General features: G+C 36.0%; 1 protein-coding gene across 2 annotated transcripts; it reads right to left on the bottom strand.

Moving 5' to 3' along the window:
- Window positions 1-513: 513 nt before the first annotated feature.
- LOC122016838 (phosphoenolpyruvate carboxylase 2-like) lies at window positions 514-6,313 on the bottom strand. 2 transcript variants are annotated; one of them, XM_042574259.1, is made up of 10 exons: window positions 5,843-6,273; window positions 5,165-5,556; window positions 4,850-4,934; window positions 4,466-4,688; window positions 4,222-4,325; window positions 4,038-4,125; window positions 3,534-3,688; window positions 1,968-2,966; window positions 1,179-1,565; window positions 514-1,030 (listed from the first exon to the last, which is right to left on the bottom strand). In XM_042574259.1, exons 1-10 carry the CDS (start codon window positions 6,008-6,010, stop codon window positions 746-748), a joined length of 2,886 nt encoding a protein of 961 aa, XP_042430193.1. In that variant the 5' UTR covers window positions 6,011-6,273; the 3' UTR covers window positions 514-745. The 2 variants fall into 2 exon arrangements, with proteins under 2 accessions (XP_042430193.1, XP_042430195.1); XM_042574261.1 differs by lacking the exons at window positions 514-1,030; window positions 1,179-1,565 and having other exon boundaries at window positions 2,774-2,937; window positions 5,843-6,313.
- Window positions 6,314-17,294: the final 10,981 nt, after the last annotated feature.

The raw sequence follows: 17,294 nt of genomic DNA, 5'->3' as shown, positions 1-17,294 counted from the left end.
AAAGCTCTAAATGAGCTTTCTTATGATCCATGTCATAACATGAGTTGCATGACTTCATGCATATTACATCAAATTTGACACAAAAGAGTATGTTTGTGTTTTCACTACTACTCTTAAACTATAAACCTCAAACCTCACCTTTATAATAATTCAAGACTTTTTATTCAACTTTTTTTATTTTACAAACATCTCATAAACCTTGCATTAGAAATACCCTTATACATACAAAAAAAAAAATGGTTTTGATAGTGCAGGTTGGTGGTCGGGTGCATGCATCCACACGGGGAAGTGGACAACCGTAGCATTTTGATGAGTTTGCATTCTCATGACTACGAGAACCTCCAAGTCACAAAGTTACAAGACAACATCTTAATGTGAAAAATTATACACATTTGATGGTTATTTCCATGCTCCTTATCCTCCATCTATTGGCCCATAGATGTCTATAATATCAATTTTTAGTGTAACTTTTTTAGTCTTGCCTTGAGGTATTCTCACATCACATTCATCACATTGAATATGAGATTGTTTTCCCTTTGGGGCATACCATTACAAATTCAACTTTGCACAATGTTTGATAGGTGATCCTTAAATACATTCAAAAAGCTGTCTTTCACTGTTGTTTTTAATCCACTGGAATCGCACATTCTAGCACAATCGATGCACACGAAGTATGAACAGTTGTAGTTCAACTGTTTCCAACTACAAGAGTAGCATGAGATACCGGAGACGAGAAAAGCTAGAGCTAACCAGTGTTCCTCATGCCAGCTGCAATGCCCTTCATTGTCAATATGAGGGTGTCTTCCAGTCCAGGACCATATTCACTGGTGGGATTCAGTTTCACAACATCTGCTGATGAATCACTAGAATCCATGTAAGGAGGCTTTGCATTTGCATTGAAGTTAGGGTCCCTCATTCTCTTCAGTGTATAAGCTTGGCAGACATTTAGAGTTGTAATATACGCACGGCGCAGCCGTAATCTTTGTTTCAGATAAGGATCGCCTTCGAGAAGATCCTTGTGACCAGCAACCTGCCAAAGTTTATACAGATCAAGTAATATTTCAGAAAAAATGAATTGAACCAATCAAACTACAATAGGTTGCTTAGTTTTTTCAGGCAAACATGAAATCAATCATCAGAAAATTCACCACAGTACAACATCTACATGTCAGACCTACCTGAAGAAGCAGATGTTTTGTCTCCTCATAGTTGGCCCTCAGTCGCTCACCAAATGGACGCAGCTCATCAGACACGAGTAATTTGTCGTACAGAGCAGCGATTCCTGGATCTCCCTTTGCAAAAACCATCTCAACTAGATCTATTGTAACCCTGAAAAAGGGCCACTCCTTGTACATCTCCCTTAGCATTTGAAGGTTTCTGATATCCTTGTTCAGCACATGCTTGAAAGCTGAACCGAAGCCAAGCCACACAGGAAGGTGAAACCTTGTCTGGGTCCAAGCAAAAATCCATGGAATTGCACGAAGAGATTCTATCCCCCCACTGACCTTCCTTTTGGATGGCCGACTACCAATGTTCATCCTGCCGTACTCTGTTTCAGGTGTGGCCTGTGTATTTAAGTAGTTATTTCAGATGAATATATACCATTTCCTGTGAATTTGGATGAGATAAGCATATATGTTGTAGTCGTCTAGTAAAAGGGTTTAACATTTTCCATAATTTACACAAGCCTAGATGATCTTAGGCATTTGAAATTTTTAGAATAGGAAAGAAAGGCCTAGTTTATTTAATAGTAGACAGCAGAAAACCTTTTGGGAAAATAATTTCCAACAGACCAAAAAGAAAGAACATTGACAAAGGAGAACTAAGACGATTAGAGAACAATATTCTAATGAAAAATCAAGTAGAAAAGTATAAATTCCCAGAGAAGGTTTAATTTGCATGTTATTCCACTAATATTAGAAAGAAAAGTATTTCTCAGAAGCACAAATTGACAAGAGAGTACTTACTAGTCGAAAATATTCAACAAAATGTGGCTCCTTGAAAACTATTGACTGATATTCTTTTGTGGCCACTACAGCCATCTCATCCATAAGTGCGCGCCATTCTGGCTTAGGTGATATAGGAGGGTGCATTCCATGCTCAAGAGTAGCAGCTGTAAAACGCTGAAGTGTTTTAAAGCACAAATGCTCCTCACCAAATGATTGTTCGATTACTTCACCTTGAATTGTCACACGAAGTGATCCATTAATGGTTTCTGGAGGTTGTGAGAGTAAAGCAAGATGTGTAGGACCACCACCTCTTCCAACAGTACCACCTCGACCATGGAACATTGTTAATTTGATTCCATAATCCTTAGCAACCTTTACGAGCTCCTCTTGTGCTTTATATAACTGCCAAGCTGCAGAAAGACGACCAGCATCCTTCCCTGAATCAGAATAGCCAATCATGACTTCCTGCTTTCCATTAATCCTGTTCACGTACCAATCTATTGAGAACAATCGTGCTAAAGCAGCAGGGGCTGCCTGAAGATCTGCAAGTTTTTCAAATAGAGGCACAACTCTCAAGGGATTCTTCACATGACACTCGCGTTGCAGGAGTTCCACAGCAAGCACATCTGATGGAGAAGTTGCCATTGAGATGATGTAGGCACCAAGACTATCAAACGGAAGTTCAGCCAAGACGTGGAATGTCTGTAAAACATCAGAAATTTCCTCTGTTTGTGGAAGGTCATGACCAAATAGAGGGCGCTTGCCTCTGAGTTCAGATAACAACCACTCCTGGCGCTTCTCTTCAGGCCAATTATGGTATGATCCAATTCCAAGAAACTTAGTGATGGCATCAAGAACATCACTGTGCCTCTCAGATTCTTGTCTAATATCAAGTCTCACAAGGGAGAGTCCAAAGGTAGAAACTTGGCGCAGAAAGTCGAGAAGGCTTCCGTCAGCAATAGATCTATCACCACAGGAGCATAGCGACCTGTAACACAGTTCAAGTGGCTCCAGGAGCTACAAAGATAAATTTACTAAAGTTAAGTAAATAATAACTGATGACTTACTATAAGTATCTTGTACATCTATAATAGGAACTAAACACCTAAATACTAATTGTTCGTCGACGTATTTTTAAAACTATCAAAATTAAGGGAAGAACAAATGGATATGGATATTCCAAAAGAGAGGGAGACCGTGAGAGAGATGTCCTGTGCAAGTACCAATATAGCCTCTATAATGGAATAAATATACACATGCTTATCCATCGTATCTTTTTTCTACTTTTGGAACCAATATACCCAAATTGTAGTGAAAGCAACCTTAACTCAGCAAATATACTAGACTTGACAGCCTAAGTCCATAGTTAAAACTGCAATGATATTAGCGACACCTTTTTTCATTATTGAATATCAATTTATTTTATAGTATCATCACTAAATAATAAAATTGTTGATTTTGTGATAAACATTTTTTCTATCACATGTATAATTATTATTTATGATTTTGTCACCAAAAATACGTTGACAACTGCCTAATATTAGTTGTGACTAAAGCATCATTTTTTTGTAGTATGATAATTACCTGCTCAACATTAGTGAGGGTTGCTTCCAGTGGTATATCTGAAACTCCATTTGTCAATAAATGACGTGAACGTTCACGTGTGTTATAAAGTTTATCTCTCACATCACCCAATATAACACGATATGGTTCACTTGGAGGAATTTGTTTCCAAAATTCTGCATAAAAAAGTGCATTGTCAAATCACATCTGAAGCTCCATAAGCACATTTAAGTCCCAAGATAGAATTCAGCCCAAAAGACCATAAATGTTTTATGTTTTGGTTGTTCATTAACAAACTTCTCATTCAAACGAGAAGAAAGAAATTTTGATAAGCTACTTAACTATGGTTCTTATTACAAACAAGAGACTCAGGTAAGAAAATCAACCAATTTTTCATATTTTGAATAACTTATATCAGATGGTTTCCTAAAATACCATCTAACATAAAATAGCAGTGTGGAAACAACATTCCAATTGCTAAGGTTAAATCCCATGCTTCACTATGGCTCATATTATAGTAATTACCTATGTAGTGTTTTGCGATTTTCTTTGACAATTGGTGAAGCACATTTGCCCTTTCTTGAAGTTCACTGGTGCACCGCCACATAGATAACTACAATAAAATATGGTCTAAAATTAACATTAATAACTAAAGTAGCATCATGTTAGTAAATAATAATTTGCATAATATATGGATAGTTTGTCATACCTCAAACATCAAATCTTCTATCTGAGAATAATAGAAGCTTGCAGCAATCATTCTAGCTAGCAAGCACACATCTCTTGTGATTTCCGGGGTGACTCTAGGATTGCCTAAACAATTTACAGGATTACCATAGTATTCAATTTATTGCCTTTTGGGCAGGAATTGTCATCTAGTTAGCATATAAACCAGTTTCAAGGGTTCTCATACATGATGATGAAACTAGCAGAATTGGTTAAGCATAACCTACCATCACGGTCACCGCCCATCCAAGAAGAGAACTGAATGAGTGGGGCATTGTAAGGAATACGCTCATTGATTCCAATGTTCTTCAAAGCTGTATCTACACGCCGTAAGAATTTTGGTACACCTTTCCATATTGTTTCATGAAAGTAGCTCATTCCAGCACGCATCTCATCTTGAGGAGTAGGTTGTATTCTTCGGATTTCATCAGTTCGAAATGCAGCTTGAATCTGCAATAGAATGACAAGCTGACTAAGCATTGAATGTAAGTTTAGAAGTAACTAAAGCAACAATCTATGACAAGAATTATTTCAAGGTACGACCAGTTTTGGCGCCATAAAAGTTGGAAAATAGTAAGGAAACTATGTAATGAAACACAGGACAAAGCTACCTCCCTTTGAAGTGCTTCATCGAGTTCATGCTGATCATCAGTGGTAATGTCCTTGCCCGTAAGCTGTGTCAAGCAATTTCTTATCCTGAAGAAATATACTAATGCTGTAAGAAACTCCATGTTGTTTCCGTAACTGAATAAGGGTACATGTAAACTTAAGTTTTCTTGTGTTTTTTTCTTTTGTTTGACCCAAAGACATGAAGAACCTAGAGTCTGTGACCCAAACAACAAACTTATGCAGGGAAGTTTTGAGAAGCACAACACATTAGTATCATATGTAGAAAATAGCCACGGTACTAGAGTTAGCCAACATACCTGGCATGTTTCTGAAGCAATGATCTTCTTACTGACTGTGTCGGATGTGCAGTTAAAACCAGATCAACTGTCTGGTTTTTCACAGCATCAAAGACCTCCTCTGGTGACTTATGCATCTGTTCTACAAGCCTTTTAAGTGTCTCTTCGATATCAGACTCAGTTGTTGCGTTATTTTCATCAATAAAATCTCCACTTTTCAGCTTGTTCCTCCTGCGGTGAGCAATCTGCACCTCCTCGGCCAAATTGCCCAAATTGAGCATGTGGGAAAACGCACTGGTGACCAAGATAGAGTCCCCAGGATCCAGATTCATCAGCACATTTCCCAGCTCATCTAGCTTACTTAGGTCACGAGAACCTTCAAATTTTGCAGATATTTCATAACACTCTTGAACCTACAGAGTTATTGCCAAATCAAAATCTTCAGTATTCTAAATGGATTGACCAACTTCAAGTACAATAGATGACGCATACTGCGATGTCAGAAAAAGAGAGACAACTTCAGAGGCGATGGAAACAGAAACAAGATAGTGAAACAAGTTTTGTTCTTATATAGATGCAAATCACTACACGAGGACGTTGAAATTAAAACAATACAGTTTGTCTTCAATGAAAATTTTCAGGCTTAGAGTATTACGAAATCTTAAATTTTCTCAGAAATTGGCAAAGATGACAACTCACCGTTTCCCGAAGATCTTCGCCGTGCAAGGACTGGAGGATGTCGAGGAAGCGATCCACGAGAAGTGCATCGTACTCCACCAACTTATCATCCTCGGAGACCTTCGCCGGCGCCAGAATCCTGAGCTGTGCGTCGATCGACCCATGCCTCTCCAGAGAGGGTCGCGACATCTTAACCTAAAAGTTTTCGCCTTTACCACACCACAGCCTCTGCTCGCCCGCCCAGATCCTCTTTAAAGAAAGATAGCCGATCCATGGACGCAAGAAACTCGCCTTTTAGGGTGCGGCAAAGGTTGGAAATTAGAAATGAATGCGCCCCTATCGTTTTCTTCAACTCCCACCACACAGACCCCGGAGGAAGCCTCCAAAGATGTCAACTTTATCCGGTTTCCACAGTTTCCCATGCGACCAAGCAGAACAGCAGGCTAGAGAGGAAAAGAGTCCGCTTGGTCTGACTCCATGGGTGGGACTTTCATCGCATATCATGCGACTCTTATCGGAATTGGAATGGCGAGAGCGGGGTGGAGTTGAGCTTCTCTACTTCTTATAGAGGCTATGCACAGGGCGGACGTGTTCATGGAGTTCGAGTTCTGTTGTCGGGCAGTTCAAATCTTCCTGTATCTAAATTTGTCTGTTCTCGCGTTTTTTATCGTGTTTCTTGTCGTTGATGGACTAGATTATATTTTAAGACATCGTGATATTCGTAAGATATATAATATTTTCATGATGTGTAAAATATCCTTGAAATATGATATGATTAAAAAAAAAATTTGAGGACAAAAAATTTATCGTTGTCAGGTCCGTGGAGTCAATAGGCCGGATTTGAAGTATCATATTTAGTTATAGGATTTTGATATGCTATCTGATTAGCCGTCCGTGGTTGTCACCTGTTATTTTAGTACGTGACGTAGTGAGGCGGGATGTCCGAAGATAAGTCAAATGTCTGGAAGTCATTGCACACAGGATGACACGCAGTGTGACACCTCCCTTTATATATATAAAAAGAGAAATAATATCTTACACATCAGGATGAGCATTATTCAATTAATTTTTTTTTTTATTTCTCTTCTGTGTATATAATAATTTTTTTCTTTTTTTACTTTTAAATTAAAAAAAATTCACTTCTCTTTCTTTTGATTGCATATAATAATCAATATGATATTAGTCTTTAAAAAACATCACCATCAAATGATATTAACTTTTAAGCTGGTGTTAATTTTTAAAAAGTACCGTGCTCTCTCTAAGCATCATTGTTGATTTTTAAAAACAGGGGCGGCCCTGGTGGGGGGCAGGCAGGGCACCTGCCCAGGGGCCTACTTTGGGTGGGGTCCCATAATTTATTTTAATATATTATTAAAAATATATAGTTTAAATTTCTCGTCGATTTCTCCTCGCCGAATTGAAACCTTCTCGCCCTAGCCCTCTCCCTCCTCGCCAAAGCGAACTCGCCCTCCCTCTCTAGCTCTCTCGTCCTCCCTCTCTCCCTAGCCCTCTTTCGCCCAGTCGCCCTCCCTCTTGCTGCGCCCTCCCTCTAGTCGTGCCTCCCCCCTCATCGTCATCGCTGCCGAACTCTGAAGTTCCCCACGATGGCGCAACGTCGGGACAGCGTGACGGCACGACGACATCGTCCTTCACCGTGCTACCCTCCCTCGAGTTTTTAAGTTAATGTAAGAGGGAGGGCTCAAATGACCAAATCTATAGTTTTGTCCTAGGCCTAGTTTTTCTCAGGACCACCCCTGTTTAAAAATAAACATCAAGGTACTAAGGTATTTTTTAAAAAAAGAGCACCAAAGTAGTACTATTTTTAAAAACTAGCAATAAAGTGGTGTTGATTATTAAAAATCAACACTAGCACCAGCACCACCTTGGTGCTGGATGCTAGTGTTGACTTTTAAAGACCAGCATCGTCTCTACCGCAGTGATTGGTGTAATTAAGCTATGGTACTTATTTGTAAAAATTAGTACCACAGTACTTACTGCATGCAAGCAAAGGAGAGAGAAGAAAATTTTATTTTAATTTAAGAAAAAAGAGAGAAAAGTTGTTGCACACAGATAAAAGAGATTAAAAAATTATATATATATATATATATATATATAATTTTTTAATCTCTTTTATCTGTGTGCAACAACTTTTCTCTCTTTTTTCTTAAATTAAAATAAAATTTTAAGTTGTTGCACACACACAAGAATGATACCCTGCACAAAGGTGGGTGATAGTATACGTGGATGATCTAATACGACCAAAACTTTTTTTTTTATTTCCCTCTCTCATCAGCATGTAATATTTTTCTCTCTCCTATATGCAGCGTTGGTGTTGGTCTTTAAAGATTATGACCAACGTTGGTTTGAAACCAACACCCACTAGCACCACATTGGTGCTGGTCTTTAAAAATCAGTACCAAGTTGGCACTAGTTTTTAAAGACCAGCACCAACACTGATTTGCAACCAGCACCACTAACACCACGTCAGTGCTAGTCTTTAAAGATCAGTACAAATGTTGGTTTCAAACCAACACCAGGCAACACCATGTTGGTGATGATCTTTAAAGACCAGAACCAACAATGGTTTGAAACTAGCACCAACTAACACCACATTGGTATTGTTCTTTAAATACCAGTACCAACGTTAGTTTCAAACCAACACCAGCTAGCACCATGTTGGTGTTGATCTTTAAAGACCAGCACCAATACTAGTTTGAAACCAAAACCATCCAATACTAGCGAACACCACGTTGGTGCTAGTTTCAAACCAGCGCTGGTGCTAATCTTGAAAGACCAACACCAAGGCTAGTGTTGGTAAGACTAGCACCAACGTAGTGTTGGCTGGTGTTGGTTTCAAACTAGTGTTAGTGCTAGCTGATGCTGTTTTGAAACCAACGTTGGTGCTGGTCTTTAAAGACCTACACCAACATGATATTGGTTGGTGCTGATCTTTAAAACCAACACCAACGTGGTGCTGGCTGGTGCTGATTTGAAACCAGCGTTGATGTTGGTCTTTAAAGACCAACACCAATGTTGTATGCCGGAGAGAGACTTGTATGCAGGAGAGAGAAGAGCATTACATGCAGATAAAAGAGAGAAATTAAAAAAAAAATGGTCATGTTAAATCATCAACGTATGTTATCAGCCACTGTTGTGGAGGATAAGGGCATCTCTAATGGAAAACCCTCAAAAGTGATGTTTTTCCATTTTTGAGATATCATATCATTGTCACATCAAAAGTAGAAAATCTCACTCTTCTCTCCACTATAAAAAAAATCTTCCTACAACTCTTTTATGGGCCTCACGCTCAACAATTCATATATCTTTAAAAAAAATCTTAATTATTTGAAAACGATCACTCTTATATCACTTAATTTGTTAAAAAATAATATCAAAAATTTATAAATTTAAAAATAAGAAATACAACATTAAATAATAAATTATTACAAATAATTTATAAAAATAATCTTTTACTAATCACACTTGTAGCGTGTCCAAATATGCTCAACTAATTCGTCTCAAAGCTAATGATGTACTTGATTATCATGTAGCTCACAGTTTCTTCGAAGGTATCCTTCAAACTCTTAGATAGAGCCCTGAAACATCTATGCCAAAGGATCTTCTTCATCATTTGGCCAATTGCTTACTGCATCCCCCTCATCCTTAATAATCATGTTGTGCAAAATAATACACGTATATATGATATCCTTTAAGTTATTCTTATACCAAAATCGTCCTAGACCTCTCTCATCATTACCCAACGAGATTGGAGTACTCCAAATGTTCGCTCAACGCCCTTTCTTGTAGTTTATTATCTTTGTTTGAACATTTTTCTCTTCGAATCTTGGGGTACGAAAAGCTCTTAATGAAAGTAGACCATTCGGGGGTAAATCCCATCAGTTAAATAATATCCTTTTATATATTGTGTGTCATTTATTGTAAAATTAATCTCTGTTGCATTTCCTTGTAAAACTTTGTTGAATAAAGGTGATTCGTTAAGAACATTGATATAGTTACGTAACCCTATGATTCTAAAAAAAGCATGTCATATCCACAAGTCTGCAGATGCAACCTTTTCAAGGACAATTGTTGGGACCCCATGATTCCCTCAAGTAAATTGGCCTTTCCAAGCAACGAGGCAATTTTTTCATTCCCAATGCATATAATCAAGGCTACCAAACATACCAGGGAAGAGGTGTCTCTGTTCATGCATTTCAAGCAAACATTGGATATCAGAAACATTAGGCATTCTTAAATATTGTACCCCAAATACTGCAATCACATACTGACAAAAGTTAACCAAGCAATCTAGAGTAGTTATTTCACCCATGCATTGATATTCATCACAAATGTGGGCAGGGGATCCAATGGCAATTGACGGATAGTGTTTGTGCATTTTTGAAGGGGTGACAAACGACGTCTTCCCGCTACATCAACCCTCCATTTAAAATATTCTGAATGATGTCGCAAGGTATTGACTATGCTAAAGAATAACTCTCTTTGCATTTGAAATCGTTGTCAGAATACTTCATTAGGATATATCGATTTATCAGAGAAGTAATCATTCAAGAAGTGATAATGTCCTGCTTCACGATCTCAATTTAAATACCTTCTATGAGCTCTACTGGAAGAACTTTGAGCTGCTAAAACTTTCATTTCTTCATGCTCTAGTAGCATCATCGTCATTTGATCCAAGTCATCATCTGAATCTACCACAAAATTTCTCCACTGATCGCGAAGAATAGAATGCCTAGAGAGATTGGGATCATGAGACATTTGAAATAAATTAATACTATCAATATGGTTTGAGAAGACAATGTTAGTAAAATGGAGGATTCTAGCTTCCATACATGAGTATATAGAGGCATTTGTAACGACTAGTTTTATAATGGCTAGTTTGTAAGGTTTATTTTTATAACGGCTAGTTTGTAAGGGTTATTTGTAATGACTATTTTTTAAACTGGCTAGTTTTATAACGACTACTTTTATAATGGTCAATTTTATCCACCTCTAGTTGGTTAACGACTATTTTTAAATTGGCTCTTTAGTTATAATAGACAATTATTTCTCCTAGTTTTAGGAAACTCATTTCAATACAAATAACATTAATATAGATAAAAATGAATTACACGGATGAAAAAAAATAACAAATCTTATAAAGATAATCTTAAAAACATCCACTATATACCATATTTTTTTAATATTTTCACAAAATTTAGAATGTAACTTAAGTCGATCTACTATCATCCCAGTAGTATCCTAATTTCATACTCCTTCATTGTCATCTCATGCTTTTATATCTCAATTTGCTCTATTTGTAATTCTTCCTCTTTTTTTTGTCATTTATTATCAAATTTCATGTCATCAATGTCTCTAGTTTTAAATTTGTCTATCCTTTTTGCTGTCTTTTGCCCCATTGGAAGAGTATGGACTTCACAATCATCTACGTCGATAGGAGCATCCGGATTGGATGAGGATGTGTACTCTTGATTCTAAGGTCTTGGATTATTTGTTAACACAATGACCAACTCTCTGTGGAGTATATTTCTCACAATCTCTGAGAACTTGTCAAACATGTTCATAATTTAAGGACTTGTTGCAATGATTTTCTTACCACATTTTATGTGCTCTCATGAGCACATCCTCGTCGCTCCACCCGCTTTCACGATATGTATAAAAGTTGTTGTATATTGCTATAAATTCATTCACCATCTGATAGAGCCTATAGAAATGTAATTTTACCTTCACCCAAGATCGCTCCACAAATCCATCAAGCCGATACTTGTAGTAATCTACAATTAGTTTCTAGAAAGTTTGTTCCTTTGGATCATTATTGATCCATGTCTTTGCAAGGTGTATCTCTTCGTCCATTGACCACTTGGCTTGTTTAGTATTACGCACACCCAGATTCCCTTCATTGCTCAACTTTGGAACCTCAAATGGTGTTACTGATTCTTTGTCGGTCCCGAATACATCTATGTTAGCCCTTTTTGATACGTCTAAAAGCATGAATAAGGATTGTGGAGAAGAAATTCCATAAGAAGAGGATGCATATAAAATGGAGGTTGTGAGGCATTACTCGAAGAAGTCGGTAAATTTTGAGAATTTTAAAAATTTGGAGGAAATTATGGAATGTATGGAACATTTGGAAATTTTGAGGATAGTGTGTGGAAGTGGAAACTAAGAATATTGAACTTTGCGAAGTTATATTTTCATAATTAAAAAAAATATATAAAATCTCAACTATAATTTGGATCTATTTCGAAAGAACAAAGATGATGGATTATATAAAATAAGAATGAAATGACTTTGGGTAGGATGAATGAAAAACATCCAAAATTAATCCAACCGTTGGAAAAAAAAATTGATTACAAATTTGATAGAAAAAAAATGTTAAAAAAAAACTACAGAAGCAACGATTAGAAAAAAAAAGGTAAAAACGGACAGAAGCAACGGTTTAAAAAATGGTAAAAACACATTAAAAAAAAAAGACGATAGGCAAGACTCATTTTACAAAAATGGTAAAAGTTAACTAAATTATATTAAAAAATTATGATTTTGTTATGTAGGACCCACTAACCTTAAAAACCTGGTTCGATAAATCGAACCTAGCCAAAAAGTTTTAAAAAGAAAAAATCTGACCACAATGCCATTGTGGTCAGGTTTTTGGCACAAGTTTTTAAAAGAAAAAATCTAAAAAATATATATCTATAGGAGATACCCTAACTTTTATATATATATATATTAAAGAAAAAATATGAAAAAAGTATTTTTTTTAATAAATAAATTATTATTTTATGATATTTATTTTGTTTCATTCTATTTTACTGAGTTAGTTATGTTTATGCTATTTGACATTTACTTAAGTTTAGAACTTATTTCATTAATTGTGGGTTTGAGTGCCCAATGAGTACTCATCTTATTAATAAGCTGAGTACTTAATTTAGTTAAGTGGATGATATATATTTCAATTTTAAAATTTTATATGGGTATTTATTAGTTAAAAAATATAGATTTAAGGTGGGTAAGCCATAGAAACAAAACTTATTAAGACATGGTTTGAATCATTCATCAATGGAGTTGATACCATCGATATTGACCCTGCCTGCATGGCCCTGCTCTTGGAGTCTTGGTTAGATCAGACTCCCAAGTGTCATGCATGACTCGGCATCCCAATTTTTAGAGCGGTCAGACAGATCAATCTGTGGCAGGGTGGGTTGGTCCATGATGAATCAGTCATTTGGTGGAGTGGGACGGACTGACTCGTCATCTTGATAGATTAGAAACTCCTCAATCCAACCCAATTCAAGACGGATTATGGATTAAGCTAGCCAATCCATGGGCATATCAAAAGTTTAAAAAAAATTTATATCTTTAACGTTTTACTTCGAAAAAGTTTCATCAATTAAATATATATAGAAATAAATATTTTAAATATAAATGAATACAAATGAGTACTGATGTGTGATGAAAAATATTATTTTTATTTTAAAATTATATAAAGAAAGATAATAAATTGCATAAAACTTGACTTATATATATTTCTCAACCCGCGAGTCAACTCAAGCCTGTGACGGTATGACCTGTGCGGGTCACGAGCCTAGGCGGGTTAGCCGCGAATTTAGGTTTGATAAAATTCTAACTCAACCACTTAAATTATTTCACGGGACAAATCAATTTAATAGGTCCAACCTAAATAGACGGCTCTACCAATTTCTCATACAACTCGATTTCCCAATCGCTTCATGCGATGCAACTTCACGAGTTCTCCATCATCTAGGTGATTCTCCAATTATCATGCGGCTATACTCGAGTCTCCTCTCTCCTCTTCGAGCATCTATGTAATCAACTTTTAACATTTCGATATTTGATAATATATTTTGTATCTCATCAGTATTAATCAAAAATTAATCTAAACAAGTCAAGATTATCAGATATTTAGAAGTAATTTGATGAGAAGTCTAAATATATCAATGTTGATTGGATACTTGATAGTTTGATAAGTTTAATCAGGTCAAAATTGATTGGATGACTGATAAAGGGAAAGTCCAAATATATAAAGGCTAACCGAATGGTTGGTAAAAAAAAAAGTCAAAATTGGGCGGATGTCCGATAAAGGGTAAGTTCAAGCGGATTGGTGACTGAATATTTGAAAAAGTCCAAATAGATCAAGAGTGACTTAATATTTGAAGATGAGACATCTTAGAGCAGTGATCTCCAAGCGAACAGGTTTGGATGATTGAACAAAGGTTTTAGTTGACCGGAAAATCCGGTCGAACGGACCGGCATGTTTGATCAACCGAATAACTAAATTGGCAAGAAAGATGCTAAGATGGTGGCAGATAAGCTTTAGGAAGTTAATGTGGCCAAGGATAAGCATTGTTCAACTTACATGACAGAAGATTAGGTAACAAGATCTAGATAAGGCTAGATTTAGATAAGGTACCACTAAAACCAGATAAGACTGGATCCAAATAAGGGAAGAACAAATCTAGATAAAGTTGGATCCAAATAAGGCTAAACTGATCTAGTTAGCGAATGAACATGGGCAGAGCTGGTGATCAAGGAGGTTCCAGGATGGTGCTCCGTATTCAGGATGTCGAGAGACAATCAAGGGCCAGTAAACTATTTGTTGTGTTTACTTTTGTTTATTAATTTGTTGTTTTGTTTGTGCTTGTGGGCATAAGCTTATAAGAGATATCTCTTCTAGCGGAAGGTGTTCAGAAAGGAGAAAAGAAATAGTGCTCGTGCTCGAGATATTACCTTGGATATAATAATCCAGAAAGGTTGTGAACTAAGTAAAAAACCTAGTGTGTATCTTGTGTTATTAAGAATGACACAAGAAAGAAGAAAAAGAATGAGTGATATTCACCTTACCTCCTCTAACACATTTTTACGGTTCTACAATTGGTATCATAGTCAATCAAGCTCTTTACTAAACTAACTGCTTGAGGAGCAAGTTAGAAGTATTTTTTTTTTCTTTATCATTGTATTTGAAAGATTCGTACTAATATGTGACTTCGAAGGTGAGCGTCATTGAAGAAGTCCTAAGATTTGGTTGCAAAAACGAAGGCAATATAATTGATTTTAGGTATTTTACCAAATAAAGTTGTTTGTAGAATAGGAAAGTATGAGAATGCCCACGAGCTTTGGATCCGACTGATCGAGCTTCACGAGGATTTGTTGAAGTTAAAAGATCAAGTCTAACTCGATCCAAAGTCCTCAAGAGCTCAAGTCTAACTCGATCCAAAGTCCTCAAGGAAGGGAGGGGGTGTTCAAGTTTCACATAACATGTGGGCAAAAACAATTCGCTCGCCCCAACGCCCCCGCCAACTTGTCCCTAGATCAACACGGAGAAGGTAAATCACGGGTGGCTATTAACCATTAGTACAAGTGACAAGACATGAGGGGGAGACATGCTCGGACACGTCGAGTTTCACATAACATGTATTATTGTCATGTGTTCAATCAACCATAATTCATTTGGACTTTATCCTTATCAACTTTCTGTTGACCTTCCAATTGCTAAATGTCCCGTTAACCGTAATCCTCTTAAATTTTACTCTTACCAATTCTTATTGGACTTCTAATTATCAAATGTCCAATCAATCATTATCTATTTAGATTTCTCCATCCTTAATTTTTCAATCAACCTTGATGTATTTGACATCTTAAACTTCTGCATTATCAATTATTCGATCAATCTTGATTTATTTGACATCTCACTCAATTATCAAATACATTGATCAAATCTGGGGGCGAGCGTATTCACCTTTTGCCACCAAATACATTGATCAAATATCAAAATCTAATTTAAGCTTGGTTCAACCTTGATCAGATCAACCGCACCAATAATTAGGTTGTAGTTGGTTTTAAGTGTGTTGCGATGTATGTTATCTTTAGAATCTAGTTTGCTACATAAATGATACTTGCGTTTCTATTTATGGGGATGTTTATTTTTTTTTTACATCCGTCTCTTATCCTACTAATCCTAAAAGTGACCAATCCGAATCCCATGAAATTTTTCCACTGGATAAATCTAGAAGTAGAAGCATCTCATCATCCAACAACTAACGCCCCATATTGTAGCTAAAGTTCGAACCATAAATTATTAGGAACGGCTAGAATATCGTTACCACTGCACTGTAGCCCGGGAGCCCTATTCTTGGGGATGCTGCAAGTATAAGAGAGCGTCAAATTTTATAAGAATTAATTCTTTGAATTTAGAAAAAAAATGTATTTGCCTCTTTGTTTCTAAGAATTCTTTTGAGTGATGATTTAAATTAAAATTCTATTTAAGGTGCTACATATCCTCAAGGTGGTAAATTTGTTTCAATCATATTATTTCCAATCCTCACTGCAATACCCTGCAATTTCATAACAATATTTTAAAAGCAAAAGCATATTGAATTTGTAGTTAGATTCTCAAAGATATTGGCAATTAGCCTTAGCTAAGATGTGCATGAACCATGCAAATAATGTGGATTTTAAGCCAACGGTAATTAAGTTGCATTCTAAATGTTAATAACCCATTTCTAAGGTTAGAGTTAAATAATTACCTAAAATCCTCAACAAAACTTGTCTACTGCAATAAATCCTCACTCATACCTATTGCTCTTTATAATCAAAGACTCATGAGTAAAATTCAAACATTCTTCGGTAAAATTGATGTTGACTTGGTAAGAATTTATTTATTTTCATTCAATATATACCAAATTAATTAAATAAATAAACTTAAATAACTCGTTAAAATAAATGAAGAAGCTTAAACACATATGTTCATCTCGTTAATATTTATACAACGAGAGTTCAATTCTTATGTAAAGCACATCTGCAGCGCTCGAACTACTAGTGATGCTAAGGCGCCACATCAGACGTCACCTGCGCTTCGTGCATTTACCCTAATAGCCAGTGGAAATTTTTTATGGAGTCAGACCAGTAACCTTCAAGATTAGTTAGATCATAAAAACTGAATACTTGGATTACCAAAAAAAAAGTGAACATATATTGTGCACTGTTTATGATATTCATGAACAATATTCACGAACAAAATTTGTAAACTATGTTTATCAATAATTTTTTTATCAATGTTTAAATGAATAAATAAACTTGTATTATCAAGTTCAATAATCAAACAAACTTAAAATATAAAAATTTCAAACAATCAAATAAATTTAAATTGAGAGTTCGATAACATCTATACAAATCAAGCTCAAGTCAAGTTTGAACCAAGCTCAAGTTCAAAAAAAGATCATATCAAGCTTGAACAACCATTTCAACAACTTGGCTTAGCTTCGCTTAATTATTTTATCAAACAAACTTAAACACTGTAAAATTTAACTTGACGTGACTTAACTTGGCTCATTTACAACACCATCTCTTTACATATACATCTCTTCTCTAATCAAGACTATAATGATGAGATTAAGAACATTAAGACCATAATAATAATCATAGCAACAAAAAAAACTCA

The sequence above is a fragment of the Zingiber officinale genome, chromosome 8B, assembly GCF_018446385.1.
Source record: "Zingiber officinale cultivar Zhangliang chromosome 8B, Zo_v1.1, whole genome shotgun sequence".
In the NCBI taxonomy this organism is placed as follows: domain Eukaryota; kingdom Viridiplantae; phylum Streptophyta; class Magnoliopsida; order Zingiberales; family Zingiberaceae; genus Zingiber; species Zingiber officinale.
Note: the sequence above shows the minus strand (reverse complement) of the source record. Positions and strands in the feature narration are given on the sequence as shown.